At 40.5% G+C, this 23,863-nt stretch overlaps 2 protein-coding genes across 2 annotated transcripts in view; one reads left to right on the forward strand and one right to left on the reverse strand.

The window, feature by feature from the left end:
- Positions 1 to 473: 473 nt before the first annotated feature.
- Positions 474 to 15,459, forward strand: LOC311267335 (phosphoribosyl pyrophosphate synthase-associated protein 2). The gene is made up of 11 exons (XM_084370377.1): positions 474 to 576; positions 1,994 to 2,154; positions 3,447 to 3,499; positions 10,548 to 10,614; positions 10,740 to 10,912; positions 11,016 to 11,131; positions 11,799 to 11,854; positions 12,247 to 12,395; positions 12,777 to 12,847; positions 13,660 to 13,806; positions 13,898 to 15,459. Exons 2-11 carry the CDS (start codon positions 2,072 to 2,074, stop codon positions 14,054 to 14,056), a joined length of 1,074 nt encoding a protein of 357 aa, XP_084226503.1. The 5' UTR covers positions 474 to 576; positions 1,994 to 2,071; the 3' UTR covers positions 14,057 to 15,459.
- Positions 15,460 to 17,153: 1,694 nt separating this feature from the next.
- Positions 17,154 to 23,863, reverse strand: part of LOC311267465 (neurabin-2-like) — a 30,427-nt gene continuing 23,717 nt past the window's right edge. Inside the window, exon 15 of the mRNA XM_084370546.1 lies at positions 17,154 to 23,294. Coding sequence (XP_084226672.1) covers positions 23,241 to 23,294 — 54 coding nt within the window. The 3' untranslated portion in view covers positions 17,154 to 23,240. The remainder of the gene's footprint in view (positions 23,295 to 23,863) is intronic.

The following is a 23,863-nucleotide window of genomic DNA, read 5'->3' on the forward strand; positions in this document are numbered from 1 at the left end:
ATCAAGTTGTAGGAATGTTAGATTACCACAGTCAGGATATCAAATACAAAAAAAACAAAAACAAGAAGAAAACAAAACAAAACAAAAAAAACACTTGTGTTGTTGTGCAGCACTGCTGTCTTTTGGTGCCTTTCACTTTTAAAATATCAGGGGGATGAGTTCACTATCTTCCGGAATTAAGTCAACTACAAAAACCTATATGTAACAGTGGGTTTAGTTGGTGATTTAAAATTTGATTTACTGACTGAACTCTGATGGGGAACTACTACACATACACAAAACTTGAAGAAATAGCTTTTGTATTTTGAAATTAAGTGCCACTGAAATCTATAGTGACGATAATGAATTGCTTTTCTCTGACAACCTCAATTTACAGAGATTCACAAAGAGCACATGAATGCATCTTGATAGCGCCCCTTTTCTGTTTCCCGGCCTGTGATTGGTCGCGTCTGTACGTCCATTACAACTGAACATCGCAGGCAGTCGCGTGAGGGGAACAGGTTGAAAAAGGGCTGGAGGCTTGTATATTCAAATACAGTTGGTTGCAGATTGTAACCGGACATAACCTACAAGCTGGTGAGCAGTTTTATTCAGCGTTGTTCAAGTTAATAGTCGCAATCTTATTTTGTACTTGCTACGCGGAAAGACGTGCTTTCTGATGCATGAAAAATCAATTCGCGCATTCAGGAGCTAACGTAATGCCATGGCAAGATTAATTCTTGCGAGCTATCGCGTTAGTACTTGTGTTAACGTTAGCTAACGCTATCTCATGATGTTACAGCCAAATATTTAATATTAGCTTGCGTTTATTGGACTTTCTTTGTCTGGCTGTCTGTAATGGTCATTCCGACCACAATTTTAGCTCACAGTTTAACTTGATAACTCATTCATCCCCGAATAATGTAACTTCAGCATCGTAAAAGCAAAATCCTGTGTTGTCCTGCTAGCTTAGCAACATGAGGAAGCTAATGTCGTGACTGTGTTGATAGTTGGGATGAACCTCCTAAATGCACGCGTTAGCTCATTAATCGTCACTTACCCCATAAAAAAAATGTCGCAATGTCAAGATAATATAGTAATAATTACCCGTACTGTTATTTTTGTTTTAAGTCGCACACATTCTGGTTGCACATGGTTGCATATCGCATCTGGTCACAGACCAGCCTTTGTGTTTGCCCAGCGTTATTGTTCACAAACCTACAGACTCAGACAGTTATATAAATATATTAAAGACACAACATACACACATAAACTCATGGAGCACAACAGACACAATAAGACAGGAAGTAACAGGAAATGTAAGAACATAGGCAGTGAATTAATAAATCAGCTATTGAGTTTGTAAATCAGTTCAAGGCGAAGAAATATGTTTTGAAAAGGAAACTATCAGAGCTTAAAAAAAATAATAATTTGAAGACTTGGTTTGAATGGAAATACACAGTATTTATAATTCATCTCATTGTATGAAATTGATCCCAAATATTGGGATATATATCCTCCACATTTGTCCTACTGAGCTTTCTTAAAAGAGGAAAGCCTCTCTTCTTCAGGATTTAAAAGAGGTAAACAGTATATTATGTATGGACACACAATGCGCCATTTGGGTTGACTAAAAAAAAAGGCAAAGCCTCCTGAAAGATAAGGTTTTTGGATTTATGCTACATTAAAAATGAGATGTGGCTGTAGAAGTGTGTCATAAGACTGCTGTCGTCCAATCCGAAAGGAGAACTCCTTGCTATTTGCAGGAAGTTCATATAAAACTCGGTCACATTCTGATGTATGATGTTTTTTCTCCTGGTTGGACTTTCAGATTGAGGTTGTTTACATTACGCCACATCTAGTGCGTATTCGTTTGGCGTCTCTTTATGAGAACCATCAGTCCGATTGCAAATTTTGTTTTATTTAGATTAGACTACTCCTCCTCCTACTTGAGTTACGAGAGTTGACACATCAATGTTTAAGGAAGTAATCCTTCCCCCCCCCGCCACTGCAGGAAGGGCTCAGCGCAGCGTGGGTTCCGCGGGATCCACTGCCTGAGTGTGGGGAGAGCTGCGGCCGAGACCCCAGAGACATGAACCACACCAAGGGCGGCCTGGTCATCTTCACGGCCAACTCACACCCCGCCAGCCGTGAGCTGGGCAAGAGGATTGCAGAGTGAGTGCATGATAACAATAGCAATGACATATAACACACACGCACACAATGATAATGGAGCACAATAATGCAGACATAACTGGTCATTTTAAAACAAGCAAGTCCTTCAGGAACATGTTTGTCACCTTTTTGTCTTGGATGAAAAGAAGAGGCTATTGAAACTGTTGACTAAAAGGGATTTGTTAAGAAAAAACATGTTTCACTTTGGCTTCCTGCAAGCTAAGTTTGGATGTGTGGTGTGTCCATTTGAATTTCTGGTTATGCATGTGTCAACATGTGTAGTGTTTACACTATGGCAAGCCAAAGCTAGTACTATAAAGCATGACAGGGCTTCAAAAAAGACAGCAATGACACAGCAAAATACAGTAAGGTTAAGTGATAGTATTTCCTGCAGCTTGTTATCATATCTTGGTAATGCAGAAGCACTCACAGCCCCCCTTCAGTAACAGTCATAATGTTCCAGATCTTCAGTAAAGCAAGTAACTTTAATTATTAATTAATTTGCAGACTCAGATTATTCAGAGTTATTACTCATGACATGAAACCAATCAGACAGAATATCATCTCTTATGGACCTCTCTCGGTATACTACATTTTTTCTACATGTAAAACTGTCATCTAATCCTCAGTACAAGAGGAGACTGAGGGCGGAATTGGAAACTTCAAATGAAGAAAAATATGCCTCTGAGCAATAAGTGACCCAAAAGCCAATCTTCTGCCTGAGGTGAAATACAGTAATGTATTCACCCTAGAGCAGTGAAATATTGTCATAAACAGTCCCATGATGGTCGCTAACTTTGCAATTAGGATATTATCCCTACAGCTAAAAGAATATAAATTCAGTGACACTTAATTGCAGAACATAGCATCTGTAGCCTCCTTAAAATACCTAGTTGCATCATGAGTTGCAACACTGTCCATATTTCATGCAGTTATTTCTAACCACAACATTCAGTAAACTGCAGAATGTACTTGACATGCACAAAATGCACTCCTGGACTCCACAAGGACATTTGAGTCTGTGCATGTTTATAAAACAAATAGAGTATCCAGCTTATCAGATGCCACATTCCACGCTGTGTGTGTGAGACAGGGAGGAAAACACAGCATGTTAACAGTTTACAGGGAGACAATGTACAGACTGTAGAGTGAGCACGTCAGGCTGTCTCAAGAGAAGCAATGCACCACTAAATAACTGCCTGTACTTATAATGTATTGTCATGTGTGTCTTTACTTTTTTAAATGTGTGCTCTCTTGTTATTGAAAAAAAATACTCTTTGTCTCTCTCTCAGGCGGTTGGGGGTGGAGCTTGGCAAGGTGCAGGTGTACCAGGAGGCTAACAGAGGTAAGGTGATGCCTGGCAGGGCATAACTGTAAATATGTACTTAATATTGTCACCTTTTTTTTAATCAGGTAGTCCTGTTGAGGTCAATATGTCTCTTGCAAGATGGGCCTTATTACAGCAGAGGAAAAAGAACACAGATGAGACACACACAAGGACCTCTAAACAGCATCAGAAACAATAACATCTCTAAAAAGATCCAAAAATGTAACATTTAAAATCATCCAAAGGGATGAGACTTTAAAGTTTTAACTTCCTTTGTAAGTCAGACCATTTATGTGGTGTCTATTTATGTAGTCTTCCCAATACTCAGAAGTCACCCTTTGCTTCATACCCTAATTTAGGAGTCACGATTTGAGTCGTCCCCCCCCCCCCAAGAAAAAATGCATAAGGATATGTTTCTTTTCATTTATTTTGAAAAACAAAGACTCAAGTGCAAGTGTCAAAAACAGACAAAATTCTCTTGCTGGGGACTAAGGTAGCCTTTTGGTACCATTTCATGATAACAAGGAACATTGTAATTGTTTAATTTTAGTTGTTGTATCTATTTCTGTATTACTGTATTACACTGTATGAACACCAAAAGGCGAGGTCACAATAGGCTTTTAGAAATGAAACTGAATATCAAAAAGACAAAATAAAAACAATAATTAAAAAATAAAACTATGAGGAGGCTGAGGAGGTAGAGCAGGTTGACCTCTGATCACAGGGTTGGTGGTTTGATCCCTTGGCAAGACCATGACCCCTAAATGGTCACTGTAACGTGTGTGTGTGTGTGTGTGTGTGTGTGTGTGTGTGTGTGTGTGTGTGTGTGTGTGTGTGTGTGTGTGTGTGTGTGTGTGTGTGTGTGTGTGTGTGTGTGTGTGTGTGTGTGTGTGTGTGTGTGTGTGTGTGTGTAGGTATATCAATGTCAAAACAACCAGAGAGATGCGCAGCAACGGGTGTGTGCACGCATGAGAATTTTGTTGTCCGTGCTCTGTTACTTGCAGACTGTATTTCACGCGTAACAAGAAGCTGCGTGCGTACGAAGCAGCGTGCGCACGTCTGTCTGTCACTGTTTGACAAATGTTGTCACGCGTTCACACACGCGTGCGGTCGCAGTTTCTGATGTGCGACCGGAAGTTGATCTGCACCGTGCGCAACACACCGCGTACGTGAACGCCTCGCGTAGTTGTTCTGTGTTCCATGTTCATCCAGTAGATGGAGCCATCGATCCAATACGAGATACAGACATACAGACTTTTACATGACATGATTCATTTGTTCCATGAAGACAGAGAAAGAGTTCTGTTGCTGTTTCTTTTACTTTGTTTCTCACATAAGACACAAAATCAATGACAAACATTTGTAAGTTAACCACGCCCCCCGCAGGTAATCACTTCATTGAGAACTGCTGGGACCGCTGGAGAGGTGCGTTAGGTTTGTGCACCTGAACAGCTGCAACACACTCCCAGGACTTTTGTTGGGAGGGGCGGGGGAAGCACGCACTTTTATCAAGGATCCACCGTCCTGGTCCCACTGAGGACTCGAGCAGCAGCGTTTTTTATACATACATATATATATATAACAAAAAAAACACTTCTCCTCCTTCTCATTCTTCTTTTATAATTCTGGCAGCAGTGTCTGGCTCACTGCTGCCTCCCCTGGTTGACGACACTTCAATAAAATGAAAAGGCCAACTACGTACGCGGTGTGTTGTGCACGGTGCAGATCAACTTCCGGTCGCACATTAGAAACTGCGACCGCACGCGTGTGTGAACGCGTGACAACATTTGTCAAACAGTGACAGACAGACGTGCGCACGCTGCTTCGTACGCACGCAGCATCTTGTTACGCGTGACATAGTTTGCGCACGTCATTTCCGCCTACATGTGAGCGTGTGACAAAAATGTTCAATTATCTTCATGCGAGCATTAATGCGTGCGTTCGCATAAAAACGCATGAATGTTACACGTAGTCACTACGCGTAGTGTGATTACCGGCGTGCAGCAGTCATACGCGTGAACGTGCGTGTGAACGGGGGACCATTATAAGTCAATGGGGAAACTACATTACACGTCAGGCGCTGCTTGCTGCGCAGGCGTCAAAGCACGCGCGTGTGACACGTTCAGTTGATAGGTGCGCACGCATTATGACACGATTCTACCGCCATACGCGTGAAATACAGTCTGCACGTAACCACGCACGCACGCACGCATAACAAAATTCTCATGCGTGCACACACCCGTTGCTGCGCATCTCTCTGGTTGTTTTGACATTGATATACCTTCAGTGTGTGTGTGTGTGTGTGTGTGTGTGTGTGTGTGTGTGTGTGTGTGTGTGTGTGTGTGTGTGTGTGTGTGTGTGTGTGTGTGTGTGTGTGAGTGAGAGAAGGTATATCGATGTCAAAACAACCAGAGAGGTCAACGTGTGTGTGCATGCATGATAACTTTGTTATGCGTGCGTTGTTGCGTGCAGATTGTATTTCACGCGTAACAAGAAGCTGCGTACGCATGAAGCAGCGTGCGCACGTCTGTCTGTCACTGTTTGATAAATGTTGTTACGCGTTCGCACGCACGTGCGGTTGATCTGCACCGTGCGCAACACTCCGCGTACTTTGACGCCTCGCGTAGTTGCCTTTTCATTTTATTGAAGTGTAGTCAACCAGGGGAGGCAGCAGTGAACCATACACTGCTGCCAAAAGAAGAATGAGAAGGAGGAGAAGAAGATCAAAGAAGCAGAGTTTGATTTTTATATATATATATATATATGTATATATATGTGTATATATATATATATATATATATATATATGTATATATATATATATGTATATATATATATATGTATATATATATATATATATATATGTATATATATATATATATATATATATATATATATAAACGCTGCTGCTCCTCGAGTCCTCAGTGGGACCAGGAGGGTGGATCGTGTCTCTCCAGTCATCAGATCTTTGGACTGTCTCGCTGTCTGTCGGCCGCATCCGCCCCCCCGCACCCCATCAGCCTCCCTACCCACTGCATTACGCTTTAAAAACAGTAAAGACTCTGACTAATATTAGTCATATCTCTGTTACATACGTTTCACTACTATTATTGTAATGCATTACTACATACTATCCTTACCGTTAACCACTACTACTGTTATTACTAGTAGTCACATTTCCATTATGTGCATTTCATTATTATTGCTGTAATACCTCTTTATGTACTTTCATTCCTGTCAACCATCTATTATAATTGTATACATTGTGATCTCGTTGATCTGCTCTGTACATGCGACATCTATTGCACGTCTGTCCGTCCTGGGAGAGGGATCCCTCCTCTGTTGCTCTTCCTGAGGTTTCTTCCGCATTTTTTTCCCTGTTAAAAGGGCTTTTTTGGGGGCAAGTTTTCCTCACTCGAATCGAGGGTCGAAGGACAGAGGGTGTCGCCTCTGTACAGATTGTAAAGCCCCCTGAGGCAAACTGTGATTTGTAAATTTGGGCTATACAAATAAAATTTGATTTGATTTGATTTGATTTGACTTACATTTATCTCTTTCATATAATTAATGCATAGATATATGCTTTTGATGTGACATGCAGCCTGCCTGACTACATACTAGTAGTGTCCTATGCATCTGGCATAGGAGTCAGGCTGCATATGGACCTGGTGCGCTCCGAGGTGGAGCAGCATTTTGATCAGGAAGGACTCCGCATAGCTGCAGGGCGAGAGCAGGCAGTTCTTGAGGCGGCTCAGGGGAAACGAGTGGATGTGGGTTCCCCGGAACTGACCCCCTTTCCACCAGAGCGGCTAAACTGTTGTGTCCATCCTGCATACCTTGCAGCCCCACCCCGCTCCATGCTGTCGGAGGTGGAGAAGCTCATTAAGCTGTGTCTGGCCCTGCCAATATCTGTCGCGGCATCCGAGCGCTCTTTCTCAGCCCTGCGCAGGCTGAAAACCTGGCTGCGCACCATGACGCAGGAGAGTCTAACACATTTGACCGTTATGAACGTTCACAGTGACCTTATGGATGAAAGTGATGTCTCCACCCTGCTTAAAATCTTCATCAGTAGGTCAACTGAGAGAAGGTCCACTTTTGGAAATGCATGAAAGCCCTGAGTCAGGAGCGCAGACTTTTCTTTTTTCTTTTTTTCATTCAAGGGTACAAATAATGCTGTTATGTTCCTTAAATGGCCTGATTTAGTGATCAAAGTTTCATTTTCTTAACAATAAAGATGCCGTGTTCATCCATTCTAGCTCTCTTATAACTGCACGCCATTATAAAATAACTTCAAATCAAATCCTTAATCATTAATAAAAGTGCGTGTCCAGAAGCCTGTATGTCTGTATCTCGTATTGGATCGATTGCACCATCTACTGGATGAAAGTGGAACACAGAACAACTACGCGAGGCGTCAAAGTACGCGAGTGGTGCGCGCGGTGCAGATCAACTTCCGGTCGCACATCAGAATCTGCGACCGCACGTGTGTGTGACGGGTGACAACATTTGTCAAACAGTGACAGACAGACGTGCGCACGCTGCTTCATACGCACGCAGCTTCTTGTTACGCGTGACATGGTTTGGGCACGTCATTTCCGCCTACGCGTGAGCGCGTGACAAAAATGTTCAATTATCTTCATGCGAGCGTTAATGCGTGCGTTCGCAAAAAACGCTTGAATGTTACGCGTAGTCACTACGCGTCGTGTGATTACCGGCGTGCAGCAGTCATCACACGTGAACGTGCGTGTGAACGGGGGACCATTATAAGTCAATGAGGAAACTACATTACACGTCAGGCGCTGCTCGCTGCACAGGCGTCAAAGCACGCAAGTGTGACACGTTCACACTTGCGAGATCACGATGTATACAATTATAATAGATGGTTGACAGGAGTTGAAAGTACATAAAGATGTATTACAGCAATAATAATGAAATGCACATAATGGAAATGTGATTACTAGTAATAACAGTAGTAGTGGTTAACGGTAAGGATAGTATGTAGTAATGCATTACAATAATAGTAGTGAAACGTATGTAACAGAGATATGACTAATATTAGTCAGAGTCTATTGTTTGTTAAAGCATAATGCAGTGGGTAGGGAGGCTGATGGGTTGCGGGGGGCGGATGCGGCCGACAGACAGCGAGACAGTCCAAAGATCTGATGACTGGAGAGACACGATCCTCCCTCCTGGTCCCACTGAGGACTCGAGCAGCAGCGTTTATATATATATATATATATATATATATATATATATATATGTATATGTATATGTATGTATATGTATGTATATGTATATATATGTATATATATGTATATATATATGTGTGTATATATATGTGTGTGTGTATATGTATATATATATATGTATATATATGTGTATATATGTATATATATATGTATATATATATGTATATATATATATGTATATATATATGTATATATATATATATATATATGTATGTATATATATGTATATGTGTATATATATGTATATGTATATATATGTATATATATATATATATATATATATATATATATATATATATATATATATATATATATATATATATATATATCAAACTCTGCTTCTTTGATCTTCTTCTCCTCCTTCTCATTCTTCTTTTATAATTCTGGCAGGCAGTGTGTGGCTCACTGCTGCCTCCCCTGGTTGACTACACTTCAATAAAATGAAAAGTCCAACTACGCGAGGCGTCAAAGTACGCGGAGTGGTGCGCACGGTGCAGATCAACTTCCGGTCGCACAGCAGAATCCGCACGCAGCTTCTTGTTACGCGTGAAATACAATCTGCACGTAACAACGCACACACGCACGCACGCATAACAAAATTCTCATGCGTGCACACACACATTGCTGCGCATCTCTCTGGTTGTTTTGACATCTATATACCTTCATAGTGTGTGTGTGTGTGTGTGTGTGAGAGAGAGAGAATGAAATCTTGTAAAGCACTTTGGATAAAAGCACTTTAACCATTTATAACCACGTGTAATGCCTTTGGATATTGAAGGGGACGTTTTTTTAGTATTGAAGCTATCACACTACTGATCAGAATTTGTGGGAACAAAAAAAATGGGCGCTATGAAGACGCACGAGAACGGCACACAGATAAATGATTATAGTGCTTTTTCATTGTGTATGTCATCAGGTTATTTGAACTGAAGCGTGCTGCATGACATGTAATGTTGTCTGCTGTTATAACACTGCTGCCTCGACCAATATTGACTGCAGATTTGCTGGTTTAGTGTTTGTACATGTCTAGAGACTTTGTATTCCTGTGCATAGTTCTGACTTATTTATGAGTGTGAGGGAAGCTTTGTCATCAAACCAGCATGGCCAAAAGTCAAAGATCTCTGTTATACAGTTACAGTATCCCAGGTCAATACAATGTGTTTGCCTGCAGATTACCAGTTCTCAGGAAGACTTTCCAAACTGTCTCTGCTTGTACCTGCTGAATCACACAATATTGATGCAAGTCAGACAAAACAAAGAGCAAATACTTTGCTCTTTGATTTTAACGGAGTACTGTCAGAAAGGTAGAAATGTGGAAAAATAGAATCTCCAGTAGAATAAACGCATCTTATTGTTGGCAGGCAAAAATTTGCAAAACTTCTTGGGTTTTTTAATTAGCCTGTGTTAGTCGTTAGTCATTAGTCATTATTGGATTATGAAGCAGTAGAGGAGATGAAAATACAACACTGTGTTTATTCAAAGTTGCTCAAAGTTTCTTGGCTCCCAAACTTGTATTCACTGTTACACTCAAACTATTCTGTCTCCTGTGTTTCTGCTGGACATTTGGTTCTGCCCAGGAAGCATGTTGGTTTCTAATCTCTTCACTGTGGGAGGCACATTTTGTAATGCTAGTATCTACACTTTCTCACAGTGGGGGGGTGGTGTGTGTGAGAGAAACAAAGGGCTCAGATATCCCTCTAATGAAGCTGACAGGCCCTGCAGGCTTTGTTATGAGGTAGGAGTGTGTGCATTTGCGTGTTTATGTGTGCACACTTTCTTGCTGCTCCTCCCATTATCATGTCTTGTTTGTTTCCATAGAAACGCGGGTGCAGATCCAGGAGTCAGTGAGAGGCAAAGATGTGTTTGTGATCCAGACAGTGTCGAAGTAAGAAAGAGGACACACGTAATTTCAACACACTTTTCCGCTGAAGCATCTCACTCATATGACGTTTTGTCATTACTGTTCCCCTCTCCTCTCCCTCTTTCCTATCCATCTCTCGGCTGTGTCAGAGATGTGAACACCACCATAATGGAGATGCTGATCATGGTGTACGCGTGCAGGACATCCTGTGCCAGAAGCATCACCGGTGTCCTCCCCTACTTCCCCTACAGCAAGCAGTGTAAAATGAGGAAGAGAGGCTCCATCGTCTCAAAGCTTATCGCCTCTATGATGTGTAAAGCTGGTAAGAAGTACAAGTGTGTGTCACTCATGGCACACATTTTACACATTGTTGTAAGTATCGTAACTGCAACGTCAGCACTGTCAAACTGACCATGTTTGTGCAGGTCTCACCCACCTGATCACCATGGACCTCCATCAGAAAGAGATTCAAGGCTTCTTCAACATCCCTGTGGACAATCTGAGAGCCTCGCCCTTCCTGCTGCAGTACATACAGGAAGAGGTAACAACACATGATCTGCAGATTAAAGGACTTCCAAATATGTTTACCTACCTTTTACCCTACAGCACTCACTTGCCCATAGTGTTGACATAAGTTATTTAGTTTTATCATAACCCTGTGTGGGCTTGGATTCTACAGATGGAGGTTAGATTTGTTCATTGTTCTTATTTTCAGTGTGTTTGTTTAATTTTAGATGATACAAGGGGAAAGACTTTCAGGGTCAGCCTAACCAAACATAGACAGCTAAGTCTGATAACAAGTTTGCTTCCCAGATCTAATAAAGAGCAGGACAGAGCTGCTAACGTTAACCAGGACCTGCTTCCACACAGTGGATACATACTGCACAATGGACGTGTTAGTTGAGAGAGGGGCTGTTTTTATTAAGGTAACCTGTAACCACGCAAGAATGTGGTTTGGTGCAAGATTACCATTGGGCTAAACTAGTTAGCTGGACATGCTTAGGTTTGTTGCCTTAAAGCAGTTAAACACACTGTTTAATCCATTCCCCTCAGCCTAACTGAACATGTAGAAAAATCCAAAGCTTGACGGGCCTGTCATGCCCAGTTACAGTTGCTAAGCAATATTTAGATGATCACTGTTTGGAGGAGGGTCAATCGTATGCAAATCTTGCAATTAATTTGTCCCTTTATTTTCCATGAACCTTCAGATCCCTGACTACAGAAATGCTGTGATTGTGGCCAAATCCCCATCCTCTGCCAAAAGGTAGTTTCTCTTCACTCGCTCTATTTATGAATCTGTGCTGAGCTGCAGAGCTGTAACTCATTACATTATTGTGTTAACTTGCATGTTAATCATGAACCTGTTTTCCTGCCTCTCACCACTCTCTTCCCTTGGGGAGTCATGGTCCAATATTGCATCTACTGTATATATTAGCACCCATACTAATACTAGGGGGAGCCAAAGCCAGAGTCGGTCATATATTATACAGTGACTGTTTTGTGGAAACAAAAATGATGCTCCATATTTTTGTCTATCCCTTGTTTGTGTACTTGATGTACTACTTCCTGGAAACAAGACTTAAGATGAGGGGGCACAGGAAGTTGTTTAAAACAACCATAGTAAGTGAATTTTCCTCTTTGTGTGTGTGTCTGCAGAGCTCAGTCGTTTGCTGAGCGGCTGCGTCTGGGTTTAGCAGTGATTCATGGTGAAGCTCAGGACGCAGAGTCAGACCAGGTGGATGGGCGACACTCCCCACCCACCGTCAAGACCACCGGAGCAATTCATCCCAGCATGGAGATACCATGTAAAACACACACACACACACACACACACACACACACACACACACACTATAAATCCTGTGTAAAACAGAAAATATTTCTCCCATAAAATACAAACCAGTTTAACCCAGATCAAACAAATAAAGTTATGTGTTTTTGTACAGTAACTGGTGAGGTCATGAGTCATAAAAATTAAAAAAGCATTTGAGTGCAGGATGAGTCATCAACATTTTTTAGCGTTTTCCAGGGAACTACAAATTTTAAAATACCTCAAAAACAAGATAAAGAGCAATACACCTGTGATAAAAACCACCCAAACATCAGTTCTGACTTCATGGAAACTTACTCTAAATACAACAGTTCTCACTGTTTCTCTCTGTGTGTCTTTTTGTTTCTGTTTCCAGTGTTGATCCCTAAAGAGAAGCCTCCCATCACTGTGGTTGGAGATGTAGGAGGACGCATCGCCATCATTGTGGTGAGAGCTACAGTGTGATTGGAATGAACACATTGTCACTTTTTACACATGGCATTGCTGTGTGGATAAACTTTACAGGAAGTGGAAAGAACAAGTTCTATTTACTTTTTCACTATACATTTTCTTTTGTTTTGGTTAATTGGGCACTTTGAGTATTTTTAAAAATCAGGAATTCTACTTTTTATAAAAAATTTCCAAGTATTATACCTCACTACTTTTTAACTCAAGTCAGTTACAGAGCAAGAACATGGCTCACATGAGAAAGACAATAAACTGAGAATGAAAGACAAAAAACCTAATCAGTTGAGAAGAAGCAGCTGGTGTTTCTGCAGCTGTAGAGGGCGGAACAGTGACTCTTAGCACTCGGCTGACTTTATGAAAAAGAAGGAGGAAATCCTGTCTGGTTTCCACTGAAAAGGCTAAGGAGAATATCTAATTCTTTTACAGGATTGTGTTTATTTAGTTTTAGCAGTGACTGCTGCTATATAAGCACGAGGACTGGGAAGGCAAAATGATGTAGAAATAATCAGAGAACAGAACAAAGGAAATGTAAAAGTTCAGTTGAAACAGAGTTTAATTTCTGAGTACTCTTTTAATACGTGGTGGAAATGCATACAACATTCATCATGCGTAAAGGAGATTTCAATGGAAGCTTAACAAATAAGTCTCTGTGAACAGTGCTCCGGTAAACATAAGTTCCTCTTAAAATACCATCAGTTACAACAGACAAAATGTCTTCACTAGAGGGCGCCATCCGACTTTTAAAGGCTTAAAGACGAGAGCTGATCTGATCTGATCTGTTTCTCCCATAGGATGACATCATCGATGATGTTGACAGTTTTGTGGCAGCAGCCGAGACGCTGAAGGAAAGAGGGGCCTACAAGATCTACATCATGGCAACACACGGCATCCTGTCCAGTGATGCCCCCAGGTTCATAGAGGAGTCGGCTATCGATGAGGTTAGTGTTGGACTTTGAAATCTTTCTTTTGGTGTTGAACTTAACCTCCACCTGACTTCCCTCTCACCCTTTCTTCTTTTTTCTCCCCCAGGTGGTGGTGACCAACACGATCCCCCACGAACTCCAGAAGCTCCAGTGTCCAAAGATCAAAACGGTCGACATCAGCATGATCCTGTCAGAGGCCATCCGCCGCATCCACAACGGAGAGTCCATGTCCTACCTGTTCCGCAATATTGGAGTGGATGACTGAACGTGTTACACGCACACGCACGCACACACACACACACACACACACACACACGTACATACACACCCACGTACATACACACCATTTGCCTTTTCGGATTGTTTCAGAAAACATAGGGGTGAATGTCAAACACTGAAATTGTTACAGACACAAGAATATCCATTTCTTACTTGTATCCTAACATTTAATGCTAACCCTTTCCTAACATAGACGATGACTGAACACACACACAAACACACACACACACACACACACACACACACACACACACACACACACACACACACACACACACACACACACACACACACACAGATCTGTGTCCTGAGTGGACATGAATAGACTACTGCTCATCTCTCCAATGGCTGCTCTCTTGTCTCAAAGTACACACCTCAGTTTTTTGTACTCCTATCACACTCTGACTCCCCTCTCTCCTCACCTCCATCTTGTCTACATTTTTCCTCCACATGTGTTTCTACAGAAATTAATGTTGATGTTAAATCTTAGTGTTAGAACATGATATTTGTTAGCATTGAATGTCTTTTGCAGTACAATCTCCTTTACTCATAGTATCAGAAAGAGAGTCAGTGCCTTCTACAGGACATTCTCACAACACACAGGCCTTCATACAGAGCTGTGTCTCTGCTAACAGAGCTAATTCATTATGGCCCTTGTAATTAATCCACGAATATTCAGGTTCACAGCTAATCAACAAATGCAGAGTATTGGAGTGCATGTTTAACCCGCTGTCAGATTTGTTTATTTATGTGCTGTGTGAATGTGCTACTAATATAGTTAGTTTAGCCATATGTCTGTGGTTGCCATAGCATGTAGATGCTAATCTGGTGTCAAATCTACTAAATGCTAAACTGAACTGGAATTGGTACAAGAAATGGTCTCAGTCTGGTTAATTGGATGTCAGAAACACTTTGTGGCAGTGTGCTTGTCAAATCTTTTTTCACAAGTCATCCATATAACATTGTGCCATCATTTCATGCCTGCCATTTTAAATATTCGTTCATGCCACAAATGAGCAGCCGCCTCCTCGCTGGAGGGCTCTAGACAGAAAGCATCTCATAAATAAACCGTTTCGTAAGGTCACACTTCCACATTGGAATTCATTGCAGTTTTACTCTCTGGTTAGAAATGGATGGTTGTTCTTAAATGGGTAAATGATTCCTCATTAGAGATCATTATGGAGGAGACTGATGATGTTAAACACATTCTACCTGAGTTTCAAACAAAACAAGCTCCAAACTGCAGCTAAAGTTGGAAAAGTAAAAAACTTTTTCTGATGAGCAAAACTTGACTGAAGCAGGTCTTTGTCACTTTACCAGATGTGTTCCAAAAATGTTTTGTATTTATTTTCAGCACTTAACTAAATAAATATGACCTGAGAAGGTAAAGAGTGCCTTGTTCTGTGGTGTTTTGAAGCTTCATATTTGTATTATTTGCAAACACAACTGCTAACACACAATAACAATGTCAACATGCTGACGTTTTAGCAGGTCATAGAATTGCGATGATCGTCGGCTTGACATTTTAGCATGTCTTTGGGATTTACATAAAACTGGCTGATGGGAATATCATTAGTTTTGCAGGTATTTGGTATTAAACAAAGTACTGGACCTAATAAAGAGTCTTGATCATCGTTGTGGGGAACAGATATTTCACAAAAAAACAAAAATGTCTCATGGTGATGATGGAGGAAAGAGATCATCAAAGTCATTAAGATAAATCTCCAGGGCACACAAAGGACTGCACAAAATCTTGTCACATGTCATTCAGCGGTCGTCTAGACCAGAGGTTCCCAAATGGTGTGCCTCGGGATTTTGTTAAAACAATACATTATTGCAGTATACATACTGTACATACAAATACAGACATATGGACACTCTTTACTTTTCTGTCCCTCCCTTTTTTAAAATCACCTCATTTTTAGTTTTTCAACCTGTTTTAAAATGCGCCTGTTGCTGCTTTTGTATAATTTAACAAAGCTTCAAATGAATCCTTGAAACATTTTGTCAATAAATATTTCGTGAGTATAATACTTGTCCAATTTAATTTGGCATTATCAGATAAAGATAAACATGTACAGAGTGATTAGATAAGACGTGTTAAGAGGCTATTTTGCACAGATATGAATACAGGTGTTCCTTGAGACTTTCACTTGCCCTTTGGTGCAAAAAGTTTGAAAACCATTGTTTTAGACATTTTACTGTCTACATAATTACATTTCAGAGGCAAATACTGTACTTTTTATTTTTTTGAGATTAAGATTCACTGATTCACTTTTGCAAACCTGAGGATCGACAGGTGCGTAGGAGAAGACCAATGGCAGACAAACTGAGGAATCAGATAACCTAGATGAACCTGATAAAGGTCTGAGTACCGAAACATTGTTGTCATTAAACTTAAATGTGGAGAGCGTGAGTTTTTTTTCCCTGAGATTCAGATTCAACATTTAAATAGATGTAGCGTATAAAACAGAATGCACTGTTGAAGATCAAACAAGCTGAGACTTTGGTTTGCGGTCCTTCATAAATGCAGTATTGGGGCCCTGTGTCACATTTCTGGTGTGAAATGAGTTGTTAGTTCAACCAGAGAGATTTCCCCTCTAAACTTCTGAGATTGAGGCCCAAAAGCATCACAGTGTTTTGCCCCCCCCAAAAAGAAAGTACAAGTCTAAAATAATAATAAAAAACATAAAAAAAAAAAAAATGTTAGTCTTAGTCTGTTAATCTATTTTCTCTTTTTTTCTTAAGTAGGGTTTAGACTGCAGGACGCTTCTTGTGACGTAATGTACGTATTTCTACATTAATGTATGTACAATGTCTTTTTCTAAACAAAAGATCTAAATACATACTCCACCGCTACATGCACTAGATCCTGGTTACAGACATATTTCTTGAAGACAGCAGGTTGAGATCACTGGATTGCACCTCTTCCTCCTCCAGTACGGTCTAAATATAGGTACAGCTGGCTTGGGTAGGGGAGCAAACACAAGCACACACACACACACACACACACACACACACACACACACACACACACACACACACTCATCCAGAGGAAGAGAACAGTTCATTCCAGAGTTGAATCAAGTTTTTCTGCGTGTTTTCTTGTTCAACATATTTTTATGTTTATTTAATAATGCTGACAGACAGGTATTGATTCAGACAAACATGGTGGCATCAACTAAAGAACAGAACCAGGCAGAGAAGGAAATCTGTTTCAGACCCGAGACACACTCAAAGGTCAGCTTATACACTGTCAGATTGTCCTGCTCACACTGTTTGGCACCGCTCCGTCCATGGTCATTCAGCTAGCATATCACATGACGACTCTTTTGAATTTCATCAGTGTATTTGAAGAAGTCAAGCCGAGGGTCCATATTACAAAAAAAGGATTGAAATTGAAAATGAACAGCCATGAAAATTTGGGATATAATAGAACAAAGCAGATGTACAACTCCAACAAAAAACTATTTAAAATCTACATTTCCTGTAGTGCTCTTGTTTGCATTTTTAAACCTTTTCCCAGTTTTTCTTTTTTTCTTAAAAGTTTCTTTAAAAGTTGTTGCGTGAACACAAGCTAATACTCAATCAACAGACTTCTATCTGCTGTGGGTGTTGAGGGTTTAAAGATTGGTTACCAGTGCTTACAGGACAGAATTTGCCAGTTGTCCAGTTAGTTTTCTACCCTGAGCATTGAAACTGGTCGTCACATCAACAAGGCCAAAAGTCAAGGTCAAATTACACATGCAAGCAATTATAATGGAGTCCGAACACCTAAACGCAACACGAGTTTGTACACAAATCATGGTTAGTCAAAGATTGGTGTGGCCCGTGGAGATTTTGTTTACATTTGATGTTATCCACCAAAACATATTGTGTGTGTGTGTGTGTTGAATGCCTTGAGCTTTTGCTTTTAAACCACTCTTTATGAGGACTGAAACTGCCAAAATCAAAAATAAAGACATAAATGGAAAAATAAATGCAGGTATTCATTTGTTTATAAATTGTGACATAATTTGATATTTCTGTTTTTATTACACAAACACAAAAGGTCAATAAATAGAATCATCAATTTGTCTCATTTTATAAATTAATGAATGCCTGCATTTATTGTCAGATTTATTTTTGGTGCATTTAACGGCATATTCATTGATTTTTTTGAGACATTATTTATTTGATTTTGGCAGGTTCAATCCTCCATACACTCTCTTAACTCTTAAGCAAGGCACTAAACCCTCTCACCTGCTCCAGCAGAGCTGTGGTAAAAATGGTTTCAATGGTTTTGAAGGTCCACTCTTACAATGTGAAGCGGGGTAGAGAGCTGCTTTTGGTTACTATTTAAAATGTGAGGAGTGACGCCAAAACGCTGTACAAGTGGAGGAAGGCATCTATCTGTCTACAATCTGTAACAAAAGTTAAATGCTGTCGTGCTACAATCTGTCAGTCATTCAACATGGAAGTTTTCCTGTACTGCACTCACTGGCAAGCACTCTTTAAACACCCGTAACACACTTATTTTGCACTTTTTAATGGGATGAACAGACATGAGGGGTAACAACCGTGATAGTCAGCTACAGCTAGCACACATCTGAAGGCTTTATAAAGGCAAAAGCAGCATATTAACTAATACGAACAAAGTCATAACAAGGCAAAGTGATCACCTACTGTGTTTAGATTTTAAACGCAAAGTGACCAGGACTTGATTTGGTGATAAAACAGCATTTTGTACAGCTTACATTGGTCCGACAGAGAGATGAAACTGTAATAAAAATACCTAAGAAATAAAAATACTCAAGTGAGTTGCTTATGGCTGATTTTCATTCCTTTAAAGACCCTTGTTCCTGTCCAGTAGGACTACAATGTAAATATACTGCAAGTTCTCAACAAATACTTGGTGTCTTTAAAAATGTTCTTACATGAAAACATCAACTTTACACTGTGAGTTTGGTGTCCCGCCCCTCCTCCCCTCGTCCAGTTCAATCATAACTTTATCAACATATTCAGCATATTCAAACAGTTGTTGCAGATGTTCGGTTGCTAGTAAAGCATGACATATTTCACCATATTTCCAGGGCAGAGCGAGGGAAACAAGGTAGAAAACAGAAAGAGAAGATCTTTGTCAGCTGGTTAAAATTCTTGACAAACAGTTCTCCAGTTGAACAGTGCCCAAATTTCCCTCCCTCCCCCGAGTCGCTGCGAATCTAAAACAAATGATTTCCTGTCGGTCAGAGGTCAAGGTCAGAGCTGCTGCAGCTCAGACACACATTAACCAGTCGGGGGTACTTTCCATTTGATTGGGTGTGAAGCACACAGGGACAGACCGGTCAGTGTCGAACAAGATGAGAGCAAACAGCGTATTTTAAAGACATGTTTGTCGAACACTGAACCAGAAGACGTTGCTCTTTTCGAGCTGGTGTCACAGTGACATGCTTTTACGAACAATTAGCAATGAATGCTATATGAGATGTTCATTTTCACAATTGACACATTTGTGATTTGTGAAAATTATTCCGTTTGTAAGATGACATACAAAAAAATATGTTTAATATTTCATAATATTAGCACGACTAAGGGTGGTTCTTTGAGTTGAATGCTAACAAGCTAACATGCTAACAATGACATACTGATTGTTAGCAGCTATAAATACTGTGTTCACCATTTTAGTTTCGCTTGTTAGCATGATAACATTTGCTTATTAGAGATACATACAAAGATTAAGGGAAACATGAAGGACTGTACCAAATCTCATGGCAAACCATTTGACAGCTGTGGAGACATCTCCCTACATGTCACAAATGTTAACCTCATGGTGCTTTAGGGCTACAATAATAGTCAGGGCATCTTTAAAGTAGTTAGGATTCATCCTCTGGCGACAACCATGAATTTTTGCAAAGAATTTGAGCCAATCCATCCAATAATTGTCACTAGTTAAAATCATTTTATAAGTTATTTTTGTTTCTGTGAAATTTTCATGGCTCAACCTCTGAAACCTGCTCTTACAACAGAGGAAAAACTGTTCAAATCAAAACTCAAAAATGACCTGGTCGAATTGTTTTCTGATTCAGTGTTTTTCAATTAACGCAATCTCATCAGAGCTCGCCAGCAAGCTGTATGATCGCAATAAACACCAACATGAACGCTTAATAATCACCACGGTGAATGACAACATTAGAGCAGCAGAATACACAATTAGCTCATTCAAAACTCTGTAGAAGTTACTTGTGTGTGAACACTGTTCTATTGAGCACCATTTTGCCCTCATACCTGGAACATCAAACCACCTGGATAGTAGTCAAATCAAATATAGCAAACATACACTCTTATTGTATGAACAGAGACTGGACTGTACCCACAGTGTCACAGGGTTTAAGGTTCAATAACAGCCGATTTGTTCATTCCCGTCAAAGGGCATTTGTTATTTCAAAGGGCAAATCAATACAATTCCACATTAGCCAATTTGAAAACTCTTCAGGGACAATTCAGAGAAACTCTTCCTGTTCCCGTGTCTAGTAGAATATATATTTTTAACATTTGACCCAAAAAGGATTTATCTGACCAGCAACACCACTCCTTTGGTTGCTTCCTTTCTGCTGAGTGTTATAAAATTGCTTGCAACTCACCTGATTTATCTGACCAACGCACCAACTTTATTTGGAAACACAAAGATGAACCCGCTGCACATCCTGGGGTTGAGTTGAGTTCCTTAAAAGAATCTGTCCTGTGATGACTACAACAACACTTTCATATTCAAACCATAGTCTGGACTATGTCAGGCATCACTAACTTAAGTTAGTTTTCTAAACTCATAATACTGGCACTGGGACCTTCTACTCTACCCCCAATGCAAAACACGTGGAGTGTGTTTACATGCACACAGTTTTCTGAATAACACTGTAGCTCGTATCAATGTGAAGGTCTGGTTGCACAAACATTTCTCAGGGGCAAAACTCTCCTGTTGGTTTGCTAGGCTTCATTAGCTGATTTGGAAAAGAACAAATGCTGATGAAGATAGCAATAAAAACGGAACTTGCAAGGATGTACTTATCCTTTCATTCATGACTTTTGTATTTTGCATGAAAAGCTGTAGCAAAATCAGAAAGGCTAACTAGTCTGACTGATATACTGACAGGCCTATATGGAAGCAAAGAAAGGCCTAAATAATTTGATTTTGTATCAGCAAATGAGTAGTTCATTTTGAAATGACAAACTACTGAATACTTAATGTTTACTTTCAATTTGTAATATTTCAAAAACTAAATTTTTCACAAATTCAGATGGAAAATGTGAGCATCCCTTTCTTACAAATCTCTACTAAAATCCATTGCAGTCCGATTAAGGTCAGGCCAAAGAAAGGCAGTTTTAAATTAGATTATGTGAACCGGTCTGCTGAGGGCGAAGGAATCCATCAGAACTCTGGCCTATCAGGCTGCTTCCTGTCGGTCACATGTTCAGATAACTGACTGCAACCTTGGACATCGGAATATTTTGAATGTGAACTGTAAAAAGAAAGAGGAGAGTTCAAACCATTCTGGCATTTCTTGGCTTCTGCAGTAGCCCGGTCATGTGTTTGAGGTCATTTGGAAACACTGTTACCATTAAACAGTTTGTCCACCAGAGAGCACTGACTGTTTATTTTACTGTAAAGTGTTGACCAAGATATGTTCTTCATGGTTGTAATTCCTGATGAAACTCAGTAAAATATACTTGTTTGAGTCAAGTATTTACGTAAAAATAAAAAAATAAAAACATCTATTTTCTAATCTCTGCGGTATAAATATCTGCCATCGGACAGGACGTTTTGGCACTTTGGCTGCACCCACTCATGCTAACCTTAACTAATGAGATTATTTCTAGAACAGTTCTGCCTCCAAGAAATGTTTGAACAAGTGACTCTACAAAGTGCAGCTCAAATAATCTCCTCATACATATCAGCTGCTTCTGAACATAGGATCTATCCCGAATCACAGGACAGTTTGTGTGCATGTAAACCCACAGATACTTTAGTAAACACCAACAAATATACACCATAAGAAGCTCTATACGCACATATTAGACTATTCACACCCTGTTTGCCATTGATGTCGATAGAAAAGAGATGAACCGGACTGATTCTGGACTACTGAACTATTTCACCCTCCGCAGCGAGACGTCCCCATTCACTCATTGCACTGCCTTACTCTCGGATATCAGACCCACTTAATTTCTGAAGCCTTTTAAACACTTTTAAATACATGTATAGAGTATATACAAACAGTATGCCACCACGCTTCTGCCTGATTCCTTCCATCACTTGCAGAGAGTTAGGCTAGAAAAGAGAAACCAAAGGCTGGAGGGGGGGCGTTCTGCTCTTTCAGTTTTTTGTCACTGATCAGAAATTTGTCGGCCATCTTGTTTTTATAGTTTTTATTACTTAACTATCAGCAGGTGGCTATTTCCTTTTCGAAGGTTCTTTTGTTGTTGTTACTACCGAGGCTCCGCTTCTGAGTCTTGAGGTGAAAAACGTGTGTGGCTGTTTCTCCTCGCAGTTTATGATTCAACGATCAATTCCACACGACGAAAACACGTCAGTGCTCTTAAGAAGAATCCAGTCCAGTCCCGAACACAAAAAAAAAGAAAGGAATGGTTCAGCTACCACCTTGTTCAAAAGTAGTATAACGACAATCAAATGACCCTCATCCTCCTCCGGTTTGTTCTGTTTTATTCTGCATTTATGTCCTCCGTCACCCTATAAAGCACTTTGTGACGAGCCTGTTTAATAAAAGCGCCTTTTTCAAAATAAATCTGAATCAATAATAGAATCCCGGTAAGATACTGTTGTTGAAGAAGCCAATAAAGCTCATCCACGAATAAAGTACAGGTGGTTGAATGTGGTTTCCGTGTTGATTGCCAAGCTGATTGCCAGGAAGACACACAAGGAGGATTCTGGGTATTACAGAAGGTGCATTCTGGGATTGGATGTTGACTGACAGAGCTCTAAGCCGTTGTTAAAATGTCGGATGACGTATGTCCCCTTCCTCGTCCTCCGTTTTATAATTGTCATCCCTGTTATTCTTTTTTACTACCTGTCCGTGCAGTAAATGGTTGATTGGAATAAAATACAGCCCAGGTCAGGATGAAGGCAGAGCTCCTCCTCTTCCAGTCACAGACAGGAGGTAGGAAGTAGCAGCAGTCTAGGAGGGTTTGGGGGTCTTCAGGGCGTCCACTTTGGTCTCCAGGTCTGTAATCTGTGGAAACAACAACATAGGGAAGGATACCTAAATATATTTTAACCATACCAAGTTCCTTAAAAGCAAGTCAGACTTGCTCTGTTTCTGTTGTTCCCGGTGCATCAGGGGTGTGACAAGCACACTTTTGGCAACTTTGTGGCCGGGCTCTCCTGGTGCACCTTGGGCGCACTTGGATCTAGGGTTTGACCTGGCTTTTATCCCAGAGTAGAGTTTTATATTGTATGAACTATGAACCCACAGCAGCTCAAAATTACTGCCAAGATAAAGCTATGTGTTAAATTTAAACTTCAGGTTTCTGGAGATGTTGAAGAGCAGACCTCCTGGGTTGTGAGGCATCTAACAAACCAACCATCTGGTGCATCAGGTTAGTTTCTGGGAACGCCACTATAACATTACATGAACAGTCGCTACCACATTGTGTTGCTCATCACAACCACACTTCTACCTTTTAAAATTACAGTGCTTCAGGCAACATTTGGCCAGACTTGTTGAAAGGACGATGATGCATTACGTTGTTGCCCCAGTTACACAGTGTTTTGGATGCAGACACCAGGGGAGGCCTGGCA

The sequence above is a fragment of the Pagrus pagrus genome (genome assembly GCF_965226575.1).
Source record: "Pagrus pagrus genome assembly, chromosome: 13".
NCBI lineage: Eukaryota > Metazoa > Chordata > Actinopteri > Spariformes > Sparidae > Pagrus > Pagrus pagrus.